Source organism: Homarus americanus, unplaced genomic scaffold (assembly GCF_018991925.1).
Source record: "Homarus americanus isolate GMGI-L3 unplaced genomic scaffold, GMGI_Hamer_2.0 scaffold17274, whole genome shotgun sequence".
Taxonomy (NCBI): Eukaryota; Metazoa; Arthropoda; class Malacostraca; order Decapoda; family Nephropidae; genus Homarus; species Homarus americanus.
Genome location: NW_024721470.1, coordinates 101170 through 124590, shown reverse-complemented (window position 1 = coordinate 124590; position 23421 = coordinate 101170). Strand labels below are relative to the sequence as shown.

General features: G+C 42.0%; 1 protein-coding gene across 2 annotated transcripts in view; it reads left to right on the top strand.

The window, feature by feature from the left end:
- The window catches only part of LOC121861727 (segmentation protein Runt-like), a 42061-nt gene extending 19254 nt beyond the window's left edge, over positions 1–22807 (top strand). The window contains exons 2-5 of one of the 2 annotated variants that reach the window (XM_042359639.1): positions 12422–12535; positions 14272–14403; positions 18565–18774; positions 20410–22807. In XM_042359639.1, the coding sequence (XP_042215573.1) occupies positions 12422–12535; positions 14272–14403; positions 18565–18774; positions 20410–20777 (824 nt within the window). In that variant the 3' untranslated portion in view covers positions 20778–22807. Of the gene's footprint in view, positions 1–12421; positions 12551–14271; positions 14404–18564; positions 18775–20409 lie in introns of both variants that reach the window. The other variant, XM_042359638.1, reaches the window with a different exon arrangement.
- Positions 22808–23421: the final 614 nt, after the last annotated feature.

The following is a 23421-nucleotide window of genomic DNA, read 5'->3' as shown; positions in this document are numbered from 1 at the left end:
TCTCACCCCCTCCCCTCCACTTTCACCCCTCCCCTTCCCCTCACATCCACGTAACCTTTGCCTCTTCCCCTCTTATCCTCTCTAATCCCCACCTTATCCTCTTACTCCCTCATTCTCTAAATCCTCTTACCTCACCACTCCCTCTTGTTCCCCCTCACCTACATGCCCTCCCAACCTCCTCTCACCTCCCTGCCTCCCTCCTCACCCTTTTAACCCTCCCCTTCCCTTACCCTCACCTCCCCCCTTTTCTCCCTTTTCAAAATACTTACCTCCCTTCTTCTCCTCTCCCCTCCCCTCTCCTCATTTCCATCTTTATCTCCGCTTTCTCTCTTTCTGTTCCCTCTTTACCCTTTCCTCTCGCTCTTCTCTCCTCTTCCTCTTATCCCCCTTCCTCTCTCCTCTTATTCCTTCTCTCCCTTCTCCCCTCATCTCTTCCCTTCGTCCTCTTCCTTATACCCAGAGAGATATAAAATATGAGAGAGAGAGAGAGGAAGAAGAGAGAGGGGAAGAAGAGAGAGGGGAGAAAGGGGAAATAGATAAATAGAGACAGAAAAGAAAGTAGATAGATAGACAGAGAGAGAGAGAGAGAGAGAGAGAGAGAGAGAGAGAGAGCAGCCTGCCACCGTAAAGAACACACTAACCACTTTGGTAATAATATCGCCCGTTTATTGACAAGTGCCAGGGTGGGTGAGGGGAAAACACCAGGACTACCCGGAATTAGAGGGGAGAGTGAGGGGACACTGCTGGGACGAGGGGAGTGTCTACATCAGGGTTCCGTTCTCCCTCTGTGATTAACGTGGTACTTATTGTGTGTGTGTGTGTGTGTGTGTGTGTGTGTGTGGAAGTGATCGTCAATATCGTATTATTTTTTTTATTTTTATTTTTTTTTAAAGATAGTTGAGGTAGCAAGCTGTTGAATCGAACTCTCTCATAACTGTTAACTATTTATTCCTAACCCATATATATATCACCCACACATTACCATTACCATACCATAATACAGTAAAACAATAGCTATCATACTCCCATTATTCTACCATACAATTGTACTCCTACCATGATACAATACTAATGTACCTTCAATTGTCATGTAACTATACTACCATGATACCATAGCTCTCATAACCTACTTTACCATGCATTCATACTACCATGATCCCATAATACTATGCCCGACATGGTACCATACTGCCATATTATTAAGTCACCGTTCTCAAAGGTAGATTAATTGAGATATGGAGGGAAGGTTATGGTAGTATGGTGGTATATATAGATTTATGGTAGTATGGTGGTATATATAGATTTATGGTAGTATGGGGAGTGGTAGTATAATTCAATGGTAGAGTAGACTGTAGGGAGAATGGAAATTAAGAAGTATGGTAGCAGTGTAGATCATGGGAGCTTTGTGTATGTGTGTGAATGCAATGGTATGGAAAGTATGGTATTCAGTATTGTTATGGTAGGTATGGTGACTGTTAGGATAGTGGACAGTATGGTACAGTGAAGTATGGTAATGGTGGTGTAAACTATGGTAGTGAAATACGAGGTTAGTGTGCGTACTTAAACCCTTTGAGATAGATAATTTAACCCTTTGAGATAGATAGTTTAACCCTTTGAGATAGATGGTTTAACCCTTTGAGATTGATAGTTTAACCCTTTGAGATAGATGGTTTAACCCTTTGAGATAGATGGTTTAACCCTTTGAGATAGATGGTTTAACCCTTTGCGATAGATGGTTTAACCCTTTGAGATAGATAGTTTAACCCTTTGAGATAGATAGTTTAACCCTTTGAGAACATTTATTTAACCCTATGAGATCTGGTTTAACCCTTTGAGATAGATGGTTTAACCCTTTGAGATAGATAATTTAACCCTTTGAGGACGATGTTTTTAACCCTTTGAGAACATTTATTTAACCCTATGAGAACTCTGGTTTAACCCTTTGAGATAGATGGTTTAACCCTTTGAGGACGATGGTTTAACAACACTTTACTTAAATAACACCTTCGAGGGAATAAAAATATTTGGACACTTAAGAATTTTAAGTAAATGTTTGTTTTACGGTTTACCAACTTGGGGGAAATCTGATGTCTTTTTTTTTTTTTTGTTTGTTCTTCCGTTCATTCATTCTTGTTTTGTTTTTTGTTTGTTCCTTCGTTCATTCATTCCCTTGTTATTGTTTTTGGCTTGTTTCTTCTTTCATTCATTCCCTTGCTTTTTGTTTTTTGTTTGTCTCCTTTGTTCATTCATTCCCTTGTTTTTGTTTTTTGTTTGTTCCTTCGTTCATTCATTCCCTTTGTTTTTGTTTTTTTGTTTGTTTTTTCTTTCATTCATTCCCTTTGTTCTTTTTTTTTTATTTGTTTCTTCTGTTCATTCACCCCTCGTTTTTTGTTTCTTCTTTTTGTTTGCTCTTCGTTCATTCATTCCCTTGTTGGTTGTTTTGTGTTTGTTCCTTCGTTCATTCATTCCCTTGTTTTTGTTTTGTGTTTGTTCCTTCTTTCATTCATTCCCTTGTTTTTGTTTTTTGTTTGTTCCTTCGTTCATTCATTCCCTTGTTTTTGTTTTGTGTTTGTTCCTTCTTTCATTCATTCCCTTGTTTTTGTTTTTTGTTTGTTTCTTCGTTCATTCATTCCCTTGTTTTTGTTTTTTGTTTGTTTCTTCGTTCATTCATTCCCTTGTTATTGTTTTTTGTTTGTTCCTTCGTTCATTCATTCCCTTGTTTTTGTTTTTGTTTGTTTCTTTCATTCATTCCCTTGTTTTTGTTTTGTGTTTGTTCCTTCGTTCATTCATTCCCTTGTTTTTGTTTTTTGTTTGTTCCTTCTTTCATTCATTCCCTTGTTTTTGTTTTTTGTTTGTTTCTTCGTTCATTCATTCCCTTGTTATTGTTTTTGTTTGTTTCTGGTGTTACCGTTAATTCATATCCTTGGATTATTTATTTATTTCCTCAATTTTATCTTTATCCTTCATTTTCTCTCTCATAATTCCGTCTTTCATTCCCTTACATTCTTCTTTCTTCACTTCTCTATTATCACATTCTTCTTTCTTTATTTTATTTCTATATTGTTCATGTCTTTAATAACACAATCTATACACATTATATAACAAGATCTAATCAAAATAAAATTATATAACAAACTATAACATGAACTATATTTAATGACTTGTTAGTGAGTATATAGATAACGATATATAAAAGCTATATTTAGAGGAGAGATAAAGATATAAGGAAAATCAGATTATATATAACTGTACAGTATAACGATATATCTTCTTCTTCTTCTTCTTCTTCTTCTTCTTCTTCTTCTTCTTCTTCTTCTTCTTCTTCTTCTTCTTCTTCTTCTTCTTCACTTCACCGTGTCGTCCAGAAATGGCTGTGGTTTTATTTACCGGTGATATCGATTAGCGACCCGGTAAGATAACTGTTGTTCCTGTATAGGGGGTAAGGGAGAGGGGTGAGAGAGGTGACGTAATGAGAAGGGAAGTGACGTATGGGGAGGAGAGGGGGAGGAGGAGGAAGACGTGGGGGAGGGAGAGGGGAGGGAGGAGGCAAAGGTGACGTGGGGAGGGAGAGGGGGAGGAGGAGGGAAGTGACGTAAGGGGAGGGAGAGGGGGAGGGAGGAGGAAGTGACGTAGGGGGATTGAGAGGGAAGGAGGAGGAAGGATGTAGGAGGGAGAGTGGAAAAGGGGAGGAGGGAAGTGACGTAAGGGGGAGAGGGAGCAAAGTAGTGGGGGAGGAGAAGATTTAGGGGAAAGGGGGAGAAGAGGAGCTGATGGTGAGGGGTGACGGAAGGGGAGGATGAGGATGTAGAAGGTAGTAAGGGGAGGGGATTTAGGGGCTTCGGTTTATCATTTTGTTTTCAAATTTATTTATTTTTGTTTTGTTTCTTAGATTAGATTGTGTGTGTGTGTGTGTGTGTGTGTGTGTGTGTGTGTGTAACTCTTTCTGTTAGGGTTGGTTTTACAGACACGAATACACACACACACACACACACACACACACACACACACACACACACACACACACACACACACACTCCACACACATACACACACACACACACACACACACACACACACACACACACACACACACACACACACACACACCTACCTACCTAGACCCCACAAACCCCTCCACCCCCCCCAACATACACAACTGACATTAATAATCTCTTCACTACATCACGGTAAAAATAATACAAGTAAAAAACACACACACACACACACACACACACACACACACACACACACACACAACATAACAGCGAGGATGATAATAATTACAAATAACAAATTTTCCGAAAATACCTTTTAAAATGAGGCAAAATCAACCGTAAGCTCAAGTAATCAAAGGGCTATATCCCCTCACAGGTAAAATGATGCGTATACGCCTCTATATATATATATATGTGTGTGTGTGTGTGTGTGTGTGTGTGGCCAGAGGCAGATGCGTAAGTGATACGGGCCCAAAAAATTAATTATTACCTGTTATAATTGTGTATGATTGTGATTATATATTTTTTAGGTCATTTTCTTTGCTTATTTATTTATTTTTTTTTTATTAGAGTCTTCCGTTTGAGTAGTTTGTTTCTCTTGATATGAGGGGAGATGTGTGTGTGTGTGTGTGTGTGTGTGTGTGTGTGTGTGTGTGTGTGTGTGTGTGTGTGCATCAGGAGGCAGGTGACATCATTAGCGGGGTCAGCTTATTTGTTCATTGTGCTGTCAACCTGGTTCACGTGGAGGGAGGGGAGAGAAGTGAGGGGTAGTAGGGGTTGGGTGGGGGGGGTGGGGTGAGCAGAGGGGGGAGGGTGGGAGAGGGGAAGAAAGGAATAGAGGGAGAGATTAAAAGGGGAGTAGGGAGAGGCGGAGATGAAAAAGGGAGGAGGGAAAGAGAGAAAAAATATGAATGGAGAGGAGAATTGAGGGAGAGAAAAGGGAAGGAGAAGGAAAATAACAACGTAGAGAAGAAGAAAAATAAAGAAAGAAAGGAAGGAAGGAGGGGAGAAAAGGAAAAGAAGGAGAGAGAGAAGAAAACAAAACAAGAATGAAGGAGTAATAAGAGAGAATCAAGGAAGAGGGGAAGGGGCACAGAAGAACCTTAAAGAATAGATAATAGAAACAGTAGTGATAATTACAGGTGAGGGGGAGGCAGGTGTAAGATTGTGTGATAAGGGAAAAATGGATGATGGTCATGCGAAAGACATACTTGATAAATAAGAAGAACAGCATAAAAGTGAATATTTGATTAGAGTAAACAGGGAAATATGTAGAGAGAGAGAGAGAGAGAGAGAGAGAGAGAGAGAGAGAGAGAGATAGGAATAAACTGAGTAAAGATGGAATGATAGAAATATGAATAAAGACAAGAAGAAGGAGAATAAAGATACACTCGTAAATAATAACAACAACAACATTAAACATAGGAATAACAAAACAATCAAACAACAACAACAAAAAAAATACAAAAAAAAAATAATAAATATGAGTTGAAAAAAATAACAGACGAGAAAAACAAAACACGAATAATAATAATAATTTTAATAAACAAAAGACTAAAAATAATGAAAAAAACTCACCATAAAACAAAAAAACAACAACATACAAAGACACAAAAACAAATAAAAAACAAAAACAAGAACCAGTAAAATAACTAAACAAAAGATAAACAATAAAAAAATCGATAAAACTAAAGGTAAAAACAAACGTAATAAAAGCTGGTAAATAATAGCAAATAATAATAATAAAAATAAAATCAACTAAATCTCAAAATAATGAAAGTTTGAAAAAAGGTTTGAAATTATTATTTTTTTATACACGTTCCCGTAACTGAGATTGACCAGAGGCTAATGTTATGTGATGGTGTTGTGAAAGCTATCTCTAACTCTTTCTCTCTATTCTCTCTATTATTATCCATCTGTCTATATATATCTATCTCTCTCTCTCTCTCTCTCTCTCTCTCTCTCTCTCTCTCTCTCTCTCTCTCTCTCTCTCTCTCTCTCTCTCTCTCTCTCTCTCTCCACCGTTGAAACAAATGTGTATAAAGGTAAATCATTAATGGCTGGATTGTGATGCTGTCTCTTTAGTCCTGTACATTTATTGAAATTAACAAGGATTTTTATGTCATTTTGTGGTTAAATGTGTGGCTGGGGAGAGGGAGGGGAGATGGGGAGGTGAGGAGGGGGTGGGAGGGGAGGTGGTAGGAGAGGGGGTGGGGAGGTAAGGAGGGGAGATGGGGAGAGGGAAGGGAGATGGGGAGGTGAAGGGGGGAGGAGGGAAGGTGAATAGTATGTTTGTGGGGAGTTAAAGTTGTAGGTGTGTGGGGAGAAAGGGTGAGGGGAGAGGGTAGATGACGACAACAGGTAATTAAATTGGTGCACCTGTGTCTTTTGAACATGGTGATGGAGGCGTTAATATGGTTAAAATGATGGGAGTTAACATGGTAATAATAATGGTTTAATGATGGGGTTAATATGGTACTGAAGGGTTAGGTAATTTAACACTGAAGAGGTTAACACCATGCTGAATGATTAAAGCGAATGATTAACAAAATTAACATAGGTGTAGGAGGTTAATTTAAATGCCACCTTGATGAGTTAACAAAGACACTTTTTTTTTACATCGTCAATCATTATCCTTAACACAGGTGTGATAAATTAACATCATCCCACTTTAACAAAATCACTACTAAAGGACAGACATGTTAACAAAATTAACTCAGTAACAAGTTAAGGGAGGCATTTAACATAACACTATGACAAGGTTAACGGAGGAGTGATAAGTTAACTCTGATTAACGTTGATAAAGCATGTTAAAATCTCACCTTGAATTTAATATAACACTGATAGGTTAACACGATTTTAACACAGGAGTAACGAGTTAATACTTTGTGGTGATAAGTTAACATCTCATCACGAATATAACACAAGAGAAACAGGTTAATACTGTGGCGTGAAAAGTTAACACTGCAAGTTAATGTAACAAAAGTTAATATTAACAATGACAGGTTTACCGTCACCTGTCGTCTCTCGGCGACTCAGAGAATCAATACTCTCCCTCTCTCTCCCTTCTCCCTCCCTCTACCTTCTCATTCACTCCCTTCTCCCTCTCTCTCTCTCTCTCTCTCTTTCTCTCTTTTCCCTCCCACTATCCCCCTCTCTCTCCCTTCGCCCTCACTTTCTCATTCTCCCTTCTCTCCAGGAGGCAAGGAAGAGAGGGAAAGCGGCGAAAAGAGGGAGGTAGAGAAGAAGAGAGGGGACGAGAGATGAGAGGGAGGAGAGAAGAGAAAGAAAAAAGGGAGAAGAGAGGGAAGGATGAGGGAGGAAAGAGAGAAGGGAGGGAGAGTAGAGTAAAAATGGGAGGGAGGAAGGTAAAGAGAGTCAGAATAGAGAGAGGGAGGGAGGGAGGGACGCCATAGGGTAGAAAGGGAGGGAAGGTGTCCACAGGGGAGGGAGGGTGGGATGGAAGACACAGGTTAATTGCTAGTGTAGTGACCGCTCGCTTAATTATTGACCACAAACGCCCACAGGTGACCGCCCACGCCCATAAGTGATACTGACCACCCGCGTGTACCCTCCCCTTCCCTCCCCACCCCTCCCCCTCATAACTGGGAAGGGAGAGGGGAGAGGAAATGACTACTGTGTTATTGTGGACACCGTTGATGGTATTGATGGCTTTAATGGGAAGGTGAGTGGGAGGGAGGGGGAAGGGGGATAGAGGAGGGGGGAAGGGGGAGAGAGGAGGAGGAAGGAAAGGGTAAGAGAGAGAGAGAAGGGGGTGAAAATATATGAAAGATGGGGAAGGGGAAAAAGAAAGAATGGGAGACAAGGAAAAGGAGGGAAGAAAGGGGAAGTGGATGGACAAGGGGTAAGGGGAAGGGGTAAATAAAGAAAGAGAAAGTAGAGTGGCAAAGGGAAGGAAATCAAGAGAGAGGGAGGGGGGAGGAGAGAGGGAGTAAAAGGAGAAGAGAGAGTGAGAGGGAATGGGGAGTAGGAGAGAAATGAGAGGGAGTGAGAGAAAGAGTAGGACAGGGAGAGAAAGACGGGAGGGAAGTGGTCGCTGTGTTAATAAAAATGTCTCTGGCTTTCATGTTGTGGCCGGCAAGTTAAAATTAATTATAACATTGTTAGTAATTGTTAATGTGGTGCCTGATGGTAATGTTAACACTGGTGGTTTAATTGTTCTTGTTTCTGTTATGGTTGAAAGAATATGTTAACCTTGGTTGGGTGATAAATGATGTTAAAATTAATATTAATTGTAGATTTTATGTTTTGTAATAGATTCCGTAGTGTTGTTAAAATTGGTGTTATTTAATTATGTGGGCTTTTAACATGTTCCCGGTACACTACTATTGATGTTAATTATCTTTGTGGTATGCTAACGGCTTAACTAACACTATAGATGATGATATTGCTAATTAAGTACCTATAGCTACTCATGTTAATCTTCCTCATCAAATATTATTGCTCACATTGATGTTAAAATGCTATAAATATGACTGTTAAATATGTTAATTACCAAATTTATATACGGTATATAATTTAACCTCACACATACGACCTTTATTATTAATTATAAAGCTTAAATATTATATAAAAAGTGATGAGTTTTTTATCGTTATTAACACAACTAAGCGTTCATCACCTAATTATTAATCAGTGTTAATATGTTAATGAAAGATGTTAATATTGAAGTGCTAGGTTATATTGAAGTGCCAGGTTATATTGAAGTGCTAGGTTATATTGAAGTGCTAGGTTATATTGAAGTGCCAGGTTATATTGAAGTGCCAGGTTATATTGAAGTGCTAGGTTAAATTCTTCATAAGTTTCCAGTTCTTGCAATCGATATTTTTACATGAGATCGATAGATACGGTCGTTTTAATGGGTTGGGGGGGGAGGGGAGGGGCAAGGTGTGCTATAGGGAGGTTAATGGGGACGGGATGTAATGGTGAAGAGGAGTTATAGGGGAGGTTATTGGGACGAATGGGATTATGGGGAGGATAAATTTATATATGACGTCATGGATGTGCACGGATAATATTAACCAATCAGAGACGAAACTGAACAAGAGAATTTTTTTTCTAACCAATCATGGGAGAGAAATGTGAATAATGTCACAATTAAAAGGCTTAAAGATACAACGTCATGAATATTTACGTATATATCGACCAATCAGTGACTCGAGATATTTTTCCTAACCAATCATGGGTGATGAAAGGGATGACGTCATAACTATTCATATTAACATTGCCATATGGTATAAACATCTATGGCGTCTTTGATGTTTAATGACCACGTAAAGATAAATGTTTACTAGATGTATAAATATTAATAAACATTCTATCTCATTTTATCAGTAACACGAATGAGATCACCTGAAGATTAGGCATCCCCATTAGCTTATTACACCTGGCGATTAAATACCGAAACGCTACCTGGTGAGGGGGAGTAGGTTAGGTTTGGTTAGGTTAGGTTAGGTTAAGGTTGGTTAGGTTAGGTTTGGTTAGGTTAAGGTTGTTAGGTTTGGTTAGGTTAGGTTAAGGTTGGTTAGGTTTGGTTAGGTTAAGGTTGGTTAGGTTTGGTTAGGTTAAGGTTGGTTAGGTTTGGTTAGGTTAGGTTAAGGTTGGTTAGGTTTGGTTAGGTTAAGGTTGGTTAGGTTTGGTTAGGTTAGGTTAGGTTACCATTAGCATGTTTAATCATCAGGTGATATAAGCTGGGGTGCCTAATGCTCAGGTGACTGTATTATTGTTATATACTGTAGTGTAGTGATGAACAACCCATAGCAAACAACTAACTGAATCAGGAGTAAATTAATGGTCATTTACTGAAGACCCGATAGTTAAGGGGGGAGGAGGTAGGGGGTGAGAAGAGTGGGTGGGTGGGGGAGGGGAGGGAGGATGAGTGGGTAAATAAAGGGAGAGGATGCAGGGTGGGTGAGGGAAAGGGGTGAAGGGAGGGTAGAGAGGAGGGGGTTAAGATGACATAATTAACCTGAACTTAAGTTAACATTAAATCTATCAGAGGGTGAACCATCGTTGACCACCCATCATCACCCCCCTCCCCACCTAACCCCTCCCCACCTAACCCCTCCCCACCTCCCCACCTCCCCACCTCCCTACCTCCACCCCCCCACCTCCACCCCTCCACCCCTCCACTCCTCTTCGCAGTTATTGATCAGCATGACTATCGATTTTGTATCAGGAGGGAGGGGGAGGAGGAGGGGAGGGAGGGGAAGGAGGTGGGGAGATGGGGAGGAGAGGTGAGGGGAGAATGAACGATCCACCTGGAACTTACCAACAGACAGACAGACAGACAGGTAGATATATTTCACCCTCACCTTGTCCAACATAAACTAAGCTGGGGGTATCTAATCTTCACATAAAATAAGCTTACGTGTCTAATCCAGGTAAAATAAGCTGGGGTGTCTAATCTTCATGTGATCCTAATTTACCTACTAGAGTATGCCATATAAAAGAGCTATTATTATCTACTATTAATACACATGTTAGCAATAATAGCAACATCTATCCTCTGAGTGCATGGAATAACGTGATAAAGACTGGGAATAAAGAGAGAGGAAGAATAAAACGGATAACAGGGGAGAAGTAATTAAAAAGACGATAAAACGTAGACGAAAAGAATAGTGTTAATAAGTATATTCCCTGAAGTGCATAACACGTGTATAATCTCCCTGAAGTGCATAACACGTGTATAATCTCCCTGAAGTGCATAACACGTGTATAATCTCCCTGAAGTGCATAACACGTGTATAATCTCCCTGAAGTGCATAACACGTGTATAATCCCCCTGAAATGCATAACACATGTGTATAATCTCCCTGAAGTGCATAACACGTGTATAATCTCCCTGAAGTGCATAACACGTGTATAATCTCCCTGAAGTGCATAACACGTGTATAATCTCCCTGAAGTGCATAACACGTGTATAATCTCCCTGAAGTGCATAACACGTGTATAATCTCCCTGAAGTGCATAACACGTGTATAATCTCCCTGAAGTGCATAACACGTGTATAATCTCCCTGAAGTGCATAACACGTGTATAATCTCCCTGAAGTGCATAACACGTGTATAATCTCCCTGAAGTGCATAACACGTGTATAATCTCCCTGAAGTGCATAACACGTGTATAATCTCCCTTAAATGTATAATAATCTCCCTGAAGTGCGTGACGGGAACCTAGCAAGTGTCCTCATTAAACTTGAACACAGAAAAAATAAAAAAAAATCCCTTTACTAATTTTAATTTTTGATATATTGACCAAAAAACTGCGCCCTTGTTTTGGGGAAAATTTTGAGGTAGAATAATTTTATTTTTTTATTTTTTTAAGTGAGGGAAAGGATGGTATATATTTTGTGTTGAGGAAAGTACTTTTTTTATTTTGCGTTTAGTGAGGAAAGTACTTGTTTTTTTCGTATAGCGAGGGAAGTATTTTTAGAATGTGTAAAGTTGGGTTAAGTTAGGTTAGGTTAAGTTAGGTTAGGTTAAGTTAGGTTAGGTTAAGTTAGGTTAGGTTAAGTTAGGTTAGGTTAAGTTAGGTTAGGTTAGGTTAAGTTAGGTTAAGTTAGATTAGGTTTTATGTCCTAACAAAAGAGTTTGTGTCTATAATTAAATTTGTTATCTCTTCTTCTTCTTCTTCTTCTTCTTCTTCTCCTCCTCCTCCTCCTCCTCTTCCTCCTCCTCCTCCTCCTCTCCTCCTCCTCCAACACTAACCTCTCCTCCTCCTCCTCCTCCAACACTAACCTCCTCCTCCTCCTCTGCCTTAACACCAACCTCTCCTCCTCCACCTCCTCCAACACTAACCTCTCCTCCTCCTCCTCCAACACCTAACCTCTCACCCTCCACCTCCTCCAACACTAACCTCTCCTCCTCCACCTCCTCAACACTAACCTCTCCTCCTCCCAACACTAACCTCCTCAACACCTAACCTCTCCTCCTCCTCCCTTTTAACCTCTCCTCCTCCTCCTCCTCTCCCCTCCTCCTCCCAACTCCTAACCTCTCCTCTCCTCCTCCTCCAACACCTGCCTCTCCTCCTCCTCCTCCTCCAACACCACCTCTCCTCCTCCTCCTCACCAACACTAACCTCTCCTCCTCCTCCTCCTCCACCCACTAACCTCCTCCTCCTCCTCCTCAACACTAACCTCCTCCTCCTCCTCCCAACACTAACCTCTCCTCCTCCCAACACCCCAACCTCTCCTCCTCTCCTCCAACACTAGCCTCTCCTCCTCCTCCTCCAACACCCAACCTCTCCTCCTCCTCCTCCTCCTCCCAACCTGCCCCCCTCCTCCTCCTCCAACACTAACCTCTCCTCCTCCCCCTCCTCCAACACTAACCTCTCCTCCTCCAACACTAACCTCTCCCCCTCCTCCTCCTCCAACACTAACCTCTCCTCCTCTTCTCCCCCATCAGGAAAGAGCTTCAACCTGTCCATTATCATCAGCACGGCTCCCATGCAGATGACCACCCTGACGAAGGCGATCAAGGTGACGGTAGACGGCCCTAGGGAGCCCCGGAACAAGTCACGTGAGTGGATTGTGGGTAGGTGGATGTGTGGATGGTGGTTGTGGTCTGGAGTGGATACCGACCCTGATAAAGAGAGAGAGAGAGAGAGAGAGAGAGAGACTTGCATTGTGTGTGTGTTGTTTCAGGTGATTCAACTGGCAGGGTCATTAAGTTCCCTTTACTAGGTCAGAACTTCTAAAGTAAAACGATATTCAGATTTTAAGAATTAACCAAACTAGGTCACACTGTATGTCTGACCCGCGAACTAGTGAGGATCCGAGCCACACCATGTTCCTGACACGAAATGGGAGGAGGGGAGGGGGTGTAGGGGAGAGAGAGTGGGGGAGAGGGGGTGAGTGTGGGGAGAGGGAGTGGTGTGGGGGGAGAGGGGGGGAGAGGGAGAGGGCGTGAGGTGGGGGGGAGGGAGGGAGTGGAGTGTGGGGAGAGTGTGGGGAAGGAGGTGAGGTGTGGGGAGAGGGGAGTGAGGTGTGGAGAGAGAGAGAATGAGGTGTGGGGGAGGGGTGGTGTGGGGGAGAGAGGGAGTGAGGTGTGGGGGGAGAGGGAGTGAGGTGGGGAGAGAGAGAATGAGGTGTGGGGGGAGAGGGGTGGTGTGTGGGGGAGAGAGAGAATGTGAGGTGTGGGGGAGAGAGATGGGGTGTGGGGGAGAGGGGTGAGGTGTGGGGGGGGGAGGGGGTGAGGGTGGGGGAGGGAGTGAGGTGTGGGGCGGCTGACGGTCTGCCTGGGATAGTTCGAATGTGAATCAATTAAATCCACTCACGGCTACATGTCCCTATGACGGGCCATCAATTACCTCCCAACACACACACACACACACACACACACACACACACACACACACACACACACACACACACACACACACACACACACACACACGGTACCAGCCTCGGCAGATACCCTGTGTGTGTGTGTGTGTGGGTGGGTGGGTGTGTTTTGTTGCGTTCGTGGGTTTTTTTATTCGTATGCTTTCATAGTGTGTGTGCCAGTGTGTATAGGATTGTGTGTGTGTGTGTTTGTGAAAATACGTCTGGCTGTGTATGAATCCGTATGAATGATTAAAAATATTCGCTATTATGTGCAGGAACATATACTCGTATTAATGTATCCATATGTGGAATACATACATACATACATTCATACATACATAGTATACATACATACATACATACAATACATACATACATACATACATACATACATACAGTACACATTAGATAAACAAACCTTAATAGGACTACATATATACAGTATATATATATTTTATTTTATACATCTTAAATCAATTAATGTATTTATTATCACCATTATTGCTTACGACAACAGTAGACACGTTTACAACCAACAGTTAGACGTAAACACAATCATCGTCATCATCATCATCATCATCATCATCATCATAGTCATCATCATCATCATCATCATAGTCATCATCATCATCATCATCATCATCATCATCATCATCATCAGCATCATCATTTCCCCCCTCCCCACCATCACCATGATTCCCCCTCCCTCTCTCCTCCCATCATCACTCCCCCACCATCACCCCTCCAGTTCTCCATCATCCTCTCAACCCCCCTCCCTTCATCCTCACATCCCCCTCTCTCACCCTTCCCCCCTCCTCATCTTCATACCCCTCACCAACACCCACCCACATCTCCCCCTCATCCTCACACCCCCACCATCACCTCCCTCAGTACCTCCCCCACTAACTCCACCTTCTGCACCTCCCATAGGTCACCCGGGGTGGGGGTTCCACCTGGGCTATCATCCGTGGCTGGATTCGCACCTCTCCGCTCTGGGCTACAACCTTGGACTGACGGCGTTTAACCCTCTCGCGCACACTAAGGCTCTTGAGCTGGCCAGAGGTGAGTGTCTGCTCTCGCTTGGCTGTGTGTGTCTGTGTTTATCTATACGTCATTCTCTTTGTGTCTGTCTGTCTGTCTGTATGTCTGTCTTTGCCACTGCAGTAACCTAACTTAAGATTTTCCTGACTTCGGTTTATTTTTATTATTATTATTGTTATATTATTACTATTATTATTGTTGTTGTTGCTGTTGTTGTTGTTGCTTCAAACATAACTAATTATACAGCTAATAATTATAGCTCAGGAGTAACTTTTGAGGATTTATGCTGGTAATTTTCTGTTTTCAACCTTTTTAAGTGTAGATTATTATCAACTAAAAATTATGTTATAAAAATAATTCCAGTGTCAATTAGATTTTTTGAAATGGCAATCACAAGAAAAAATTTAGTAACAAGATTTTGGAATGCCTTTAAAAATTATGGACTTTGTAAAAAAAAAATCACACGAAAGAAAAAATCACAAATACATAAAAAATCACTTGAAATAAACCACACGCTCAGAGCCAAACATCAGTACGACCAAAGGGCCATTTTCCAGACCTAACCTAACCCAACCCAGTCCGAATAACGAGCTTAAATACCTTAGTTATTAAAGCACAGTCATACATTATACATTTATTGCATCAACAACATCAGTCATGTCCGCCGCCTCGTGGACCAGATGTGAACTAGGCACACCATGGTGGGGGGAGGGGGGAGGGGGAAGGTGGGGGGGGTGTAGCCTCGTGTGAGTCATTACATAATAAGATATTTATATTTCCCTCTATTGACAACCTTTTAAAATAATAATTGTAAGAATAAATTGAGTTAATTTGGTGTTTTAGTTGACATGATAAAAAAAATAATTGAAGTGAAGGAAAGATTCATCCTTAGTATATATATCACATCTCTCATGATAGTTATATACCTTTATTGGTTAGCTACTCCAGCCTATAATCACTACTGGTGTATGATTATTATAGATCTTATAAATGGCTGTGGTTTAGTAAGGTTGTCTGATGTCTAGATATTATACTTGATGTTACTGGAAGGCCATAGGAGAGGGTCGTCACTATATTTCTTGTTATACTATATATAGAGTAGTTATAGGTCAAGGAGAGGGTCGTTACTGTGTTCCCTTATATATTAATGACGCACTATGTCAGTTTGTTGAGATAAAATTAAATTATCTGAAGTTTCTTATTCTTAGTAATTTTTTTGGTCGTGATTAGAGTTCAAGAGTTATTTATATTCGTAGGTAAGTTTTTGTCACAGTGTACAGGTAGAGTTATTAATGAAGTTATAGTTATTTGAGGATTACCTGATGATTATCCCCGCAGTTTATTTCACCTGAATATTAACCACCCGTACCTAACATAATGCTAACCTAACATAATGCTAACCTGACATAACCTAATGCTAACCAAACATAACCTAACCTAATACTAACCTTACATAAACTAAAATAATCTAATGCTATCCTAACCTAACCTAACATAATCTAACCTAATGGGTTCTGTTCTTTCACCTATTCTCTTCCTTATTTTTATCAATGATTTACTTCACACTACGACTAATTCTATCCATTCTTACACTAATGATTCTACTCTTCACTCTTCTTCACATTTTTCCCTCCCCCCTAATTCTCAAACTAGATCTGTTTCTAGAGCTGACGTCATTACTTCTATCAATGCGGATCTGTGCAGCATCTCTGAATGGGGAGGTACAAACTTGGTTAAATTCAATAGTAATAAAACTCAGTATTTACCAAAACACTTTCCAAATTAGATGATCTTCCACCAATCACATTTCAGGACGCTATCCTATATCCCAAGCGGGGAATGCTGTACAGATGCCCTAGCTACTTCACTCCTGAGCAGTTGCTTCAAGTATATAAGGGATTCATTCGTCCTAACTTGGAGTACCGCTCTCATATCTGGGGTGGCGCTTCTTCTGTCCAACTGTTAGATAGGGTGGAATCAAAGGCATTTCGTCTTCTTAACTCTCCTCCTTTAGTTGATAATCTTTCTTCCTTTTCTCTTCGCCGCAATGTTGCTTCACTCTCTCTCTTTTACAGATATTTTAACGGGCAATGTTCGGTGGATTTAGCATCCTGTGTACCGCCGGCAAGGCCGTGGGCTCGTAACACACGTCTTGCCCGCGGTGCCCACAGTTTCTGTGTGGATGTCGGTCACACTAGAATAACCCGTTATAGTACATCCTTCTTTCCTCACACAGCTAAACTGTGGAATGCTCCGCCTTCTTCTGTGTTTCCATACTCATACAATCTGTCTCACTTCAAAAAGCTGGTTTTCCGGCATCTTCGTGGTGTAAATTAACACAGTATAACCTTTTTCTTCTCTATTTTATTTACTTTTTTCCCACGTTTTCGCCCCCCGGGCCCCTTTATGGGTCGATGACCTGTGCCCGGGTGGGCTATCCCCCATTACAAAGGGAAAAAAATAGCATAAAGTAACGCTAACCTAACCTAACCTAACGCCAACACAACACACCTAACCCACCCCAGGTTAGCGTTAGAGTGTTTAATCATCCGGGATATAAGCTGGCGGGTTAATCTTCATATGATCCGATAATAATATGCAAATTAGTTATAACAAAAATATTTTACTTTTCGACGGTGCAACACAGCCACTCTGCTTGTTAGGCTTAAAACATCGCTAACAACTTTCTATATATAACTAACAACCACAACTTTTAACAACTCTGAGATAATTCGTTTAGAAACACAACAGGTGATCTTACAAGTAATAAGTTATGTTGAGATTAGGTTAGAATAAGTTAGCCTTTGGTTAGGTTAGGTTAGATTAGATTAGGGTTAGATGCGATTGGTTAGAATAAAGTCAGTTTTGATTAGATTAGATTAGATTTGGTTAAGTTATATTATGTTCGGTTAGCTCGGGTTAGGTTAGGTTAGCTCGGGTTAGGTTAGGTTCAGTGACCTTAGGATGGGTGAGGTGAAGCAGGTTAAGCTGAGTTAGGTTAGGGTAGATTAAGTTAGGTTAGGTTAAGTTAGGTTAGGTTAGGTTAAGTTAGGTTAGGTTAAGTTAGGTTAGGTTAAGTAAGGTTAGGTTAGGTTAGGTTAAGTTAGGTTAGGTTAGGTTAGGTTAGCGCTCCTTTACACCACCCGACACACGTGGCGGCGGCAGAGTTATATATTAATGTATTCGCTTCTTTTTAAATAATTTCTATAATGTCATCTGTTTAATGTGTTATTAGGCCTACAACTGTTTTTTTATTTCCAACTCATAACAACTTATAGAAAAAACCCATTATTCTCAGTATGTTTATAATTACGTTGAAAAATAAGTACTAAATACGGCGGCTAGTAATAATGATGATGATGATGATGATAATAATAATAATAATAATAATAATAATAATAATAATAATAATAATAATAATAATAATAATAATAAAAATAATAATAATAATAATAATAATAATAATAATAATAATAATAATAATAATAATAATAATAATATACTTAACAATAACAACACCTACAACAACAACAACAACCAAACAACCACATCATTACCAAACAATAACAAACAACTATACAATTAACAATAACAAGAGGAACAAAGGCCACCACCACTCTGCCACAACAACAGGTGAGGGTAATTACAGGTGTGAACAACAACACAGGTTACCATGTCCAGGTAACAGTGGAGGGAGGGGGGGGGGGCGATAATGATAATATTGATAAAAATAATAATAATGATGGTAATAAATTAGGAGACGATGGATAATGATACTAATATTTTTAATGATAATAATGATAATAATAATGATAATATTGATGACATTGATGATTATTATTATAGTAACAATAATAATAACGATACTAGTAATGAAATATTAGAGACGATGTTGAAAATAATATCACCGGCAAAATTATAATAACAATATAATTAAACATGACGTAATAAAAATAACAATTGTAATTATAACACTAACAACAATAACAAAGGTTATGAACATCAACAACAATAACCACTACCACAACAACAACAATCACTACCACCACCAAAACAACAACAACCATCACCACCACGTCACACCTACGTCACCACCACGTCACACCTACGTCACCACCACGTCACACCTACGTCACCACCCTCTCTCTGGTATAAGACTAACACTCCTTCACGCTGTTTCAGTGGGTGGCAACGGGTGGCTAGATGCTTGGCGCGGAGCTTCCGGTCTGGTGGGTGGCCTCGGCATGGGCGTGGGCAGCTCTCACCTCCCAGGCGCCGCCCTCAGCAGTCTCTCCGCCCACTCCTTACCCTCCCTGCCCGCCCACAGCCCCGCCCACAGCCACGCCCTCGCCAGTATAACCAATAACGAGACGCCGAGACCGATGCTTACAGGTTCGTGGTGTGTGTGTGTGTGTGTGTGTGTGTGTGTGTGTGTGTTTGTTCTTCCAGCTTTGAGAATATGTTCACCAGTGCAGGCATAAGAGGCGGAAGGGAAGACACCAGGCGATAATGATTGCTCGCACTGGCGTTCATGGGTGTGGTTCCAGTGATCTCTTTTGTGTGAGGATGACGTGACAATATAGGAGCAATATTGTCTTGGAGGATTACCTAACCTAACCTAACTTAACCTAACCTAACCTAACCTAACCTAACTTAACCTAACCTAACTTAACCTAACTTAACCTAGCCTAACCTAACCTAACTTAACCTAACCTAACTTAACCTAACTTAACCTAACCTAACCTAACCTAACTTAACCTAACTTAACCTAACCTAACCTAACCTAACTTACATTATCCGGACTTAATCTTAAAATTAATCTTAATTAAACGTAATTTAATTTAGTTTGTACAAAGTTAATCTGAACTTAATTTTACCTAACTTAAACTGAAGATGATTCAACCTAACTTAATCAAACCTACTTCAACCCAATTTAATCTAATCTAGCGTTCTTTAATCTAACTAAACCCAACCTAACCTAAACTAACTAGTCATCACTTAATTTGGCTTTACTAAAATTATCGTGACCTAACCTAACCTAACCTAACCCAACCCTTTACTCAACCCAACCCAACCCAACCCAACCTAACCCAACCTCCAACCCAACCTAACCTTTACCCAACCTAACCCAACCTAACCCAACCTAACCCAACCCAACCCAACCCAACCTAACCTCACCCAACCTAACCTAACCCAACCTAACCTTTTACCCAACTCCAACCTAACCTAACCTAACCCTACCTAACCTAACCTTACCCAACCTAACCTAACCTAACCTTTACCTAACCTAACCTAACCTAACCTAACCTTTACCTAACCTAACCTAACCTAACCTTTACTTAACCTAACCTAACCTAACCTAACCTAACCTAACCACCCAAGACGATAACTCTCAGATATTGTTCCCTTCACTCATTCCTTTTCAACAATAAATTTTATTCCTTAAAGATATTGACTCTCTCTCTGTAGGTCATGTAAGATTAAATTGGCGTTAGGTTTGGTTAGGTTAGTTTAGTGTAGGGTCATGTTAGGTTAGGTTTGGTTAGATTAGTGTTAGTGTAGTTAGGTTAGGTTAACGTTAGTGTAGTTACTGTAAAAGTGAAATAAACTTGGGGGTCTAATCTTCAGGTGAACCATCACTTCTAATTTAAAACTCCTTCACACATTCCAGTCTCTCATAATAAGTTCTTTCGTGTTACAGGTTATTGTTATGTGAGACCTTTCTTGTATTATGTAAACAACTACAGCTGTAACCTGTCCACTAGCTTGTAATGTTATTTTCTTTGGTTGTGAGTTTCAATACAGATCTAATATGACCATTAATTAGTACTTGTGTTTGGGAATTTTCTTGTTTGGGTTGTGAAAGTACTGTGCGTGTTTTTGTTTGTTTACTTTTATTTTTGTTTAATTTAAAGTAGTTTATTTGTGTTAAAGTTGTTGTTGTTTCTTTGTTTATAATTGTGTGTGGACGGTGATGTGTCGTCCAGTGTGTCCTTCTTGTCCTGACGTGTTGATGTTCTTCTTCAGGAGAGTCACGGTGTCTTCGGTGTCGAGGATGTGAGTCTGGCGGCCCCTGCACCTCCATCCTCCACCACGCCACGCCGGGTTCCCCCTCCTCTTCACCTAAAGCCATCTCCGCCTCCACCACCCCCACCAGCAGCGCCAACGGCACCACCAGCGGCAGTAGCAGCAGTAGTAGCAGCAGCAACAACAACAACGGCACCAGCAGCATCCGGCCTCCACCTCTCGCCCCCCTGGGAGGTCTCAGCGCCTTCTCTATCCCTCGGTCGCTGGGCGGGGCCAAGACCAATTTCCCGTCCCGAGAGTCATCCTTCCAGCCCGTCAAGCCTTCCAGCGATCGCAGCCCGGAGATCAAGGTGTGGAGGCCTTACTGAGACCTGGCCTCCTAAAGTACGTTGGCCAGCGTCCTCAGTCTGGGGTCTTGGCTCCCCACCAACCATTGCCGGGAGATCAAGGTTCTGGAGACCCTCTAAGAGTTCAACCCTCCACAAAGAGAGAGAGAGAGAGAGAGAGAGGCAGCGAGTGGCCGTCACCTCAGCCCCTTGAAGAGCTCACGCCACGAGACACTGACGCCGCCCACTGCTGCGGAGACCTCGAGCATTCCACTCCTGAAGACTCGATCTTGAGAGACAAGTGGTTGATGAGACGATGGGCGTCCTTCCCTTCCTGGTTGTGATGATCAGTAATGGTTAAGGACGCGGAGGAAACTCTCTTCAGCGTGCGGGTGTGTGTACGATACCCTTGTGTGTACGTGTATATGAAACGCCCGTGTGCGTGATTACGTTAGTTGGAAAAAAGACTCAATGGGTCTCTCAACTTGGAGGTGTTGATGATAACCTTAGAGGGAGGAGCAGGCCACCACAACCTACATCAGTCAACCATCTCGTTGGTATAAACTCACAAACATACGGGATGACAACCCAGTGCGAGAGACAGTTGAACACGTAGGAACATTTTGTGTTTTCGACTGTAGGAGTGAACGATGTCACCCGACTCTCAGTTTGAAAATAAATAAATAAATGTCCTCATGTGAGTTCTTATACAATAATATGAAAAAAGTGAGATTACGTGTAAGTGAATCAAGTAATATGCTGTTTCACGAAAGACGTTGTTCAGTGTTGGGAAGGTTTCACAGTTCAACAAGACAACAAACAGACTTTAAAATTTCTACGAACACACGAGAATAACAATGTGAACACTCAAAACAGAGGGAGGATGGTGCCACCACTTGTGATATAGAGCTCTGGAGGAGTGTGTGTGAGTGTGTGTGTGTCTGTGTGTGTGTGTGAGGGCGCTGTGGTGCACCATCTTCACCACCACCACCGCCGACAACAAGTACCAGTTTTTGTTCAATCCGTTCAGTGTTGCACATGTGTGAGTCTCCCGGCCTCTTGGTACAAGTACAACCTTCAAGGATAACTTCACCGTGTGGTTGTCATGTTATATACAGTACACTTTATATATACAATGCCTACTGGTTGACATAGAGCCGCGAGAGACAGTCAGAGGCACACAGTGGTTCACTACAGGGTATGAAGGATATATCACCTTTATCTTGGGTATAGGTTTTTCACCACTAAGGGAAGATGTCAGTGTTCTTGCGTCAAGACTCTCCCAATCTGTATTCTGAGACCCGATTTGAGGTGCTGCTTAAATTAAAACAGTTATTCGTAGAAGCAAGCAAAGATCTGATTTCATCCTCCCTTCCCTCTCCCTAAGAGACGCCTCAACAATCGCCGCTAATTGGCTGAACAGCATTTCTCGGTTATGGCCTCCGGATTCTGATTGGCCAAACAAATTTCACCCTTCTAAATCAGGTCGACGATTGGGCTTGAACCCTCCCGTGGAAACCGGGCAGAGCCAATTAGATTTTGAGTAAAGTTACGGCCTCTTCCTTCTAATGAGGCGCCTCAAGTGCGTGTGTTAGAATACAGAGGACGGCAGGTGTTGCACTCGTTGTATATATGTCCGGCATGTGTTGTCTAAGTCACTCTTAACCGTTGCTCCTTCAGTTCTTGTACATAAAACAACAGGGAATTAAGATTTTTATTTATTTATTTCACAGCTCTCGCCCCTCCCTTTCATCCCTCCCATTTTCACGAAAAAAAAAATAATCAAATTAAAAGTGATTTTGTACTGTAGCAAGTCCAGGCCCAGTAGTTCAGGGACGCCTGTGTGTTATGCGTCTGTCAGGGGTGTGTCATGCGTCTGTCAGGGGTGTCATACGTGTCATGCGTCTGTCAGGGGTGTCATACGTGTGGCATGCGTCTGTCAGGGGTGTCATACGTGTCATGCGTCTGTCAGGGGTGTCATACGTCTGTCAGGGTGTCATACATCTGTCAGGGGTGTGTCATGATCCTGTCAGGGGTGCGTCATACGTCTGTCAGGGTGTGTCGTACGCCTGTCAGGGCGTCTGTCAGGTGTGTGCTGCGTGTCTGTCAGGGGTGTGCCGCTACGTCTGTCGGGCGGTGTGCTGCGTGCGTCTGGTCAGGGGTGCTGGGTACGTTTGCTAAGGGTGCCGCGTGTCTGTCAGGTGCTGTACGTCTATCAGGGTGCCGCGTGTTTGTCAGGAGGCCGCGCGTCTATCGGGTGTGCTGCGTACCCAGTCAGGGTTGTGTCATACGTCTGTCGGCGAGGCCATACGTCTGTCACGGGTGGCCATGCGTCTGTCAGGGTGTGTGTCATACGTCTGTCGGCGGGTGCCGCGCAGTCTGCCAGGCGTGTCATGTTCCCAGGAGTGCCATGCGTCTATCGGGTGTGCTTCGCGCATCTGTCAGGGGGTGTGTCATACGTCTGTTGCGAGTATCATACGGCCCGGTTGTGTGTGCTGCGTCTGCTGGGGTGTGTCAAAAGGCCCACAGTGCCAGTAGTCTCGTGTGTGCTGCGTGTCTCTCAGGGTGTGTCATGCGTCTGTCAGGGGTGTGCTGCGCTTCTCTCAGGTGTGTCATGCGTCTGTCAGTGGTGTGTCATACGTCTGTCATAGGGGGTGCGCCCTTGCATCTGTCAGCGCGGTGTGTG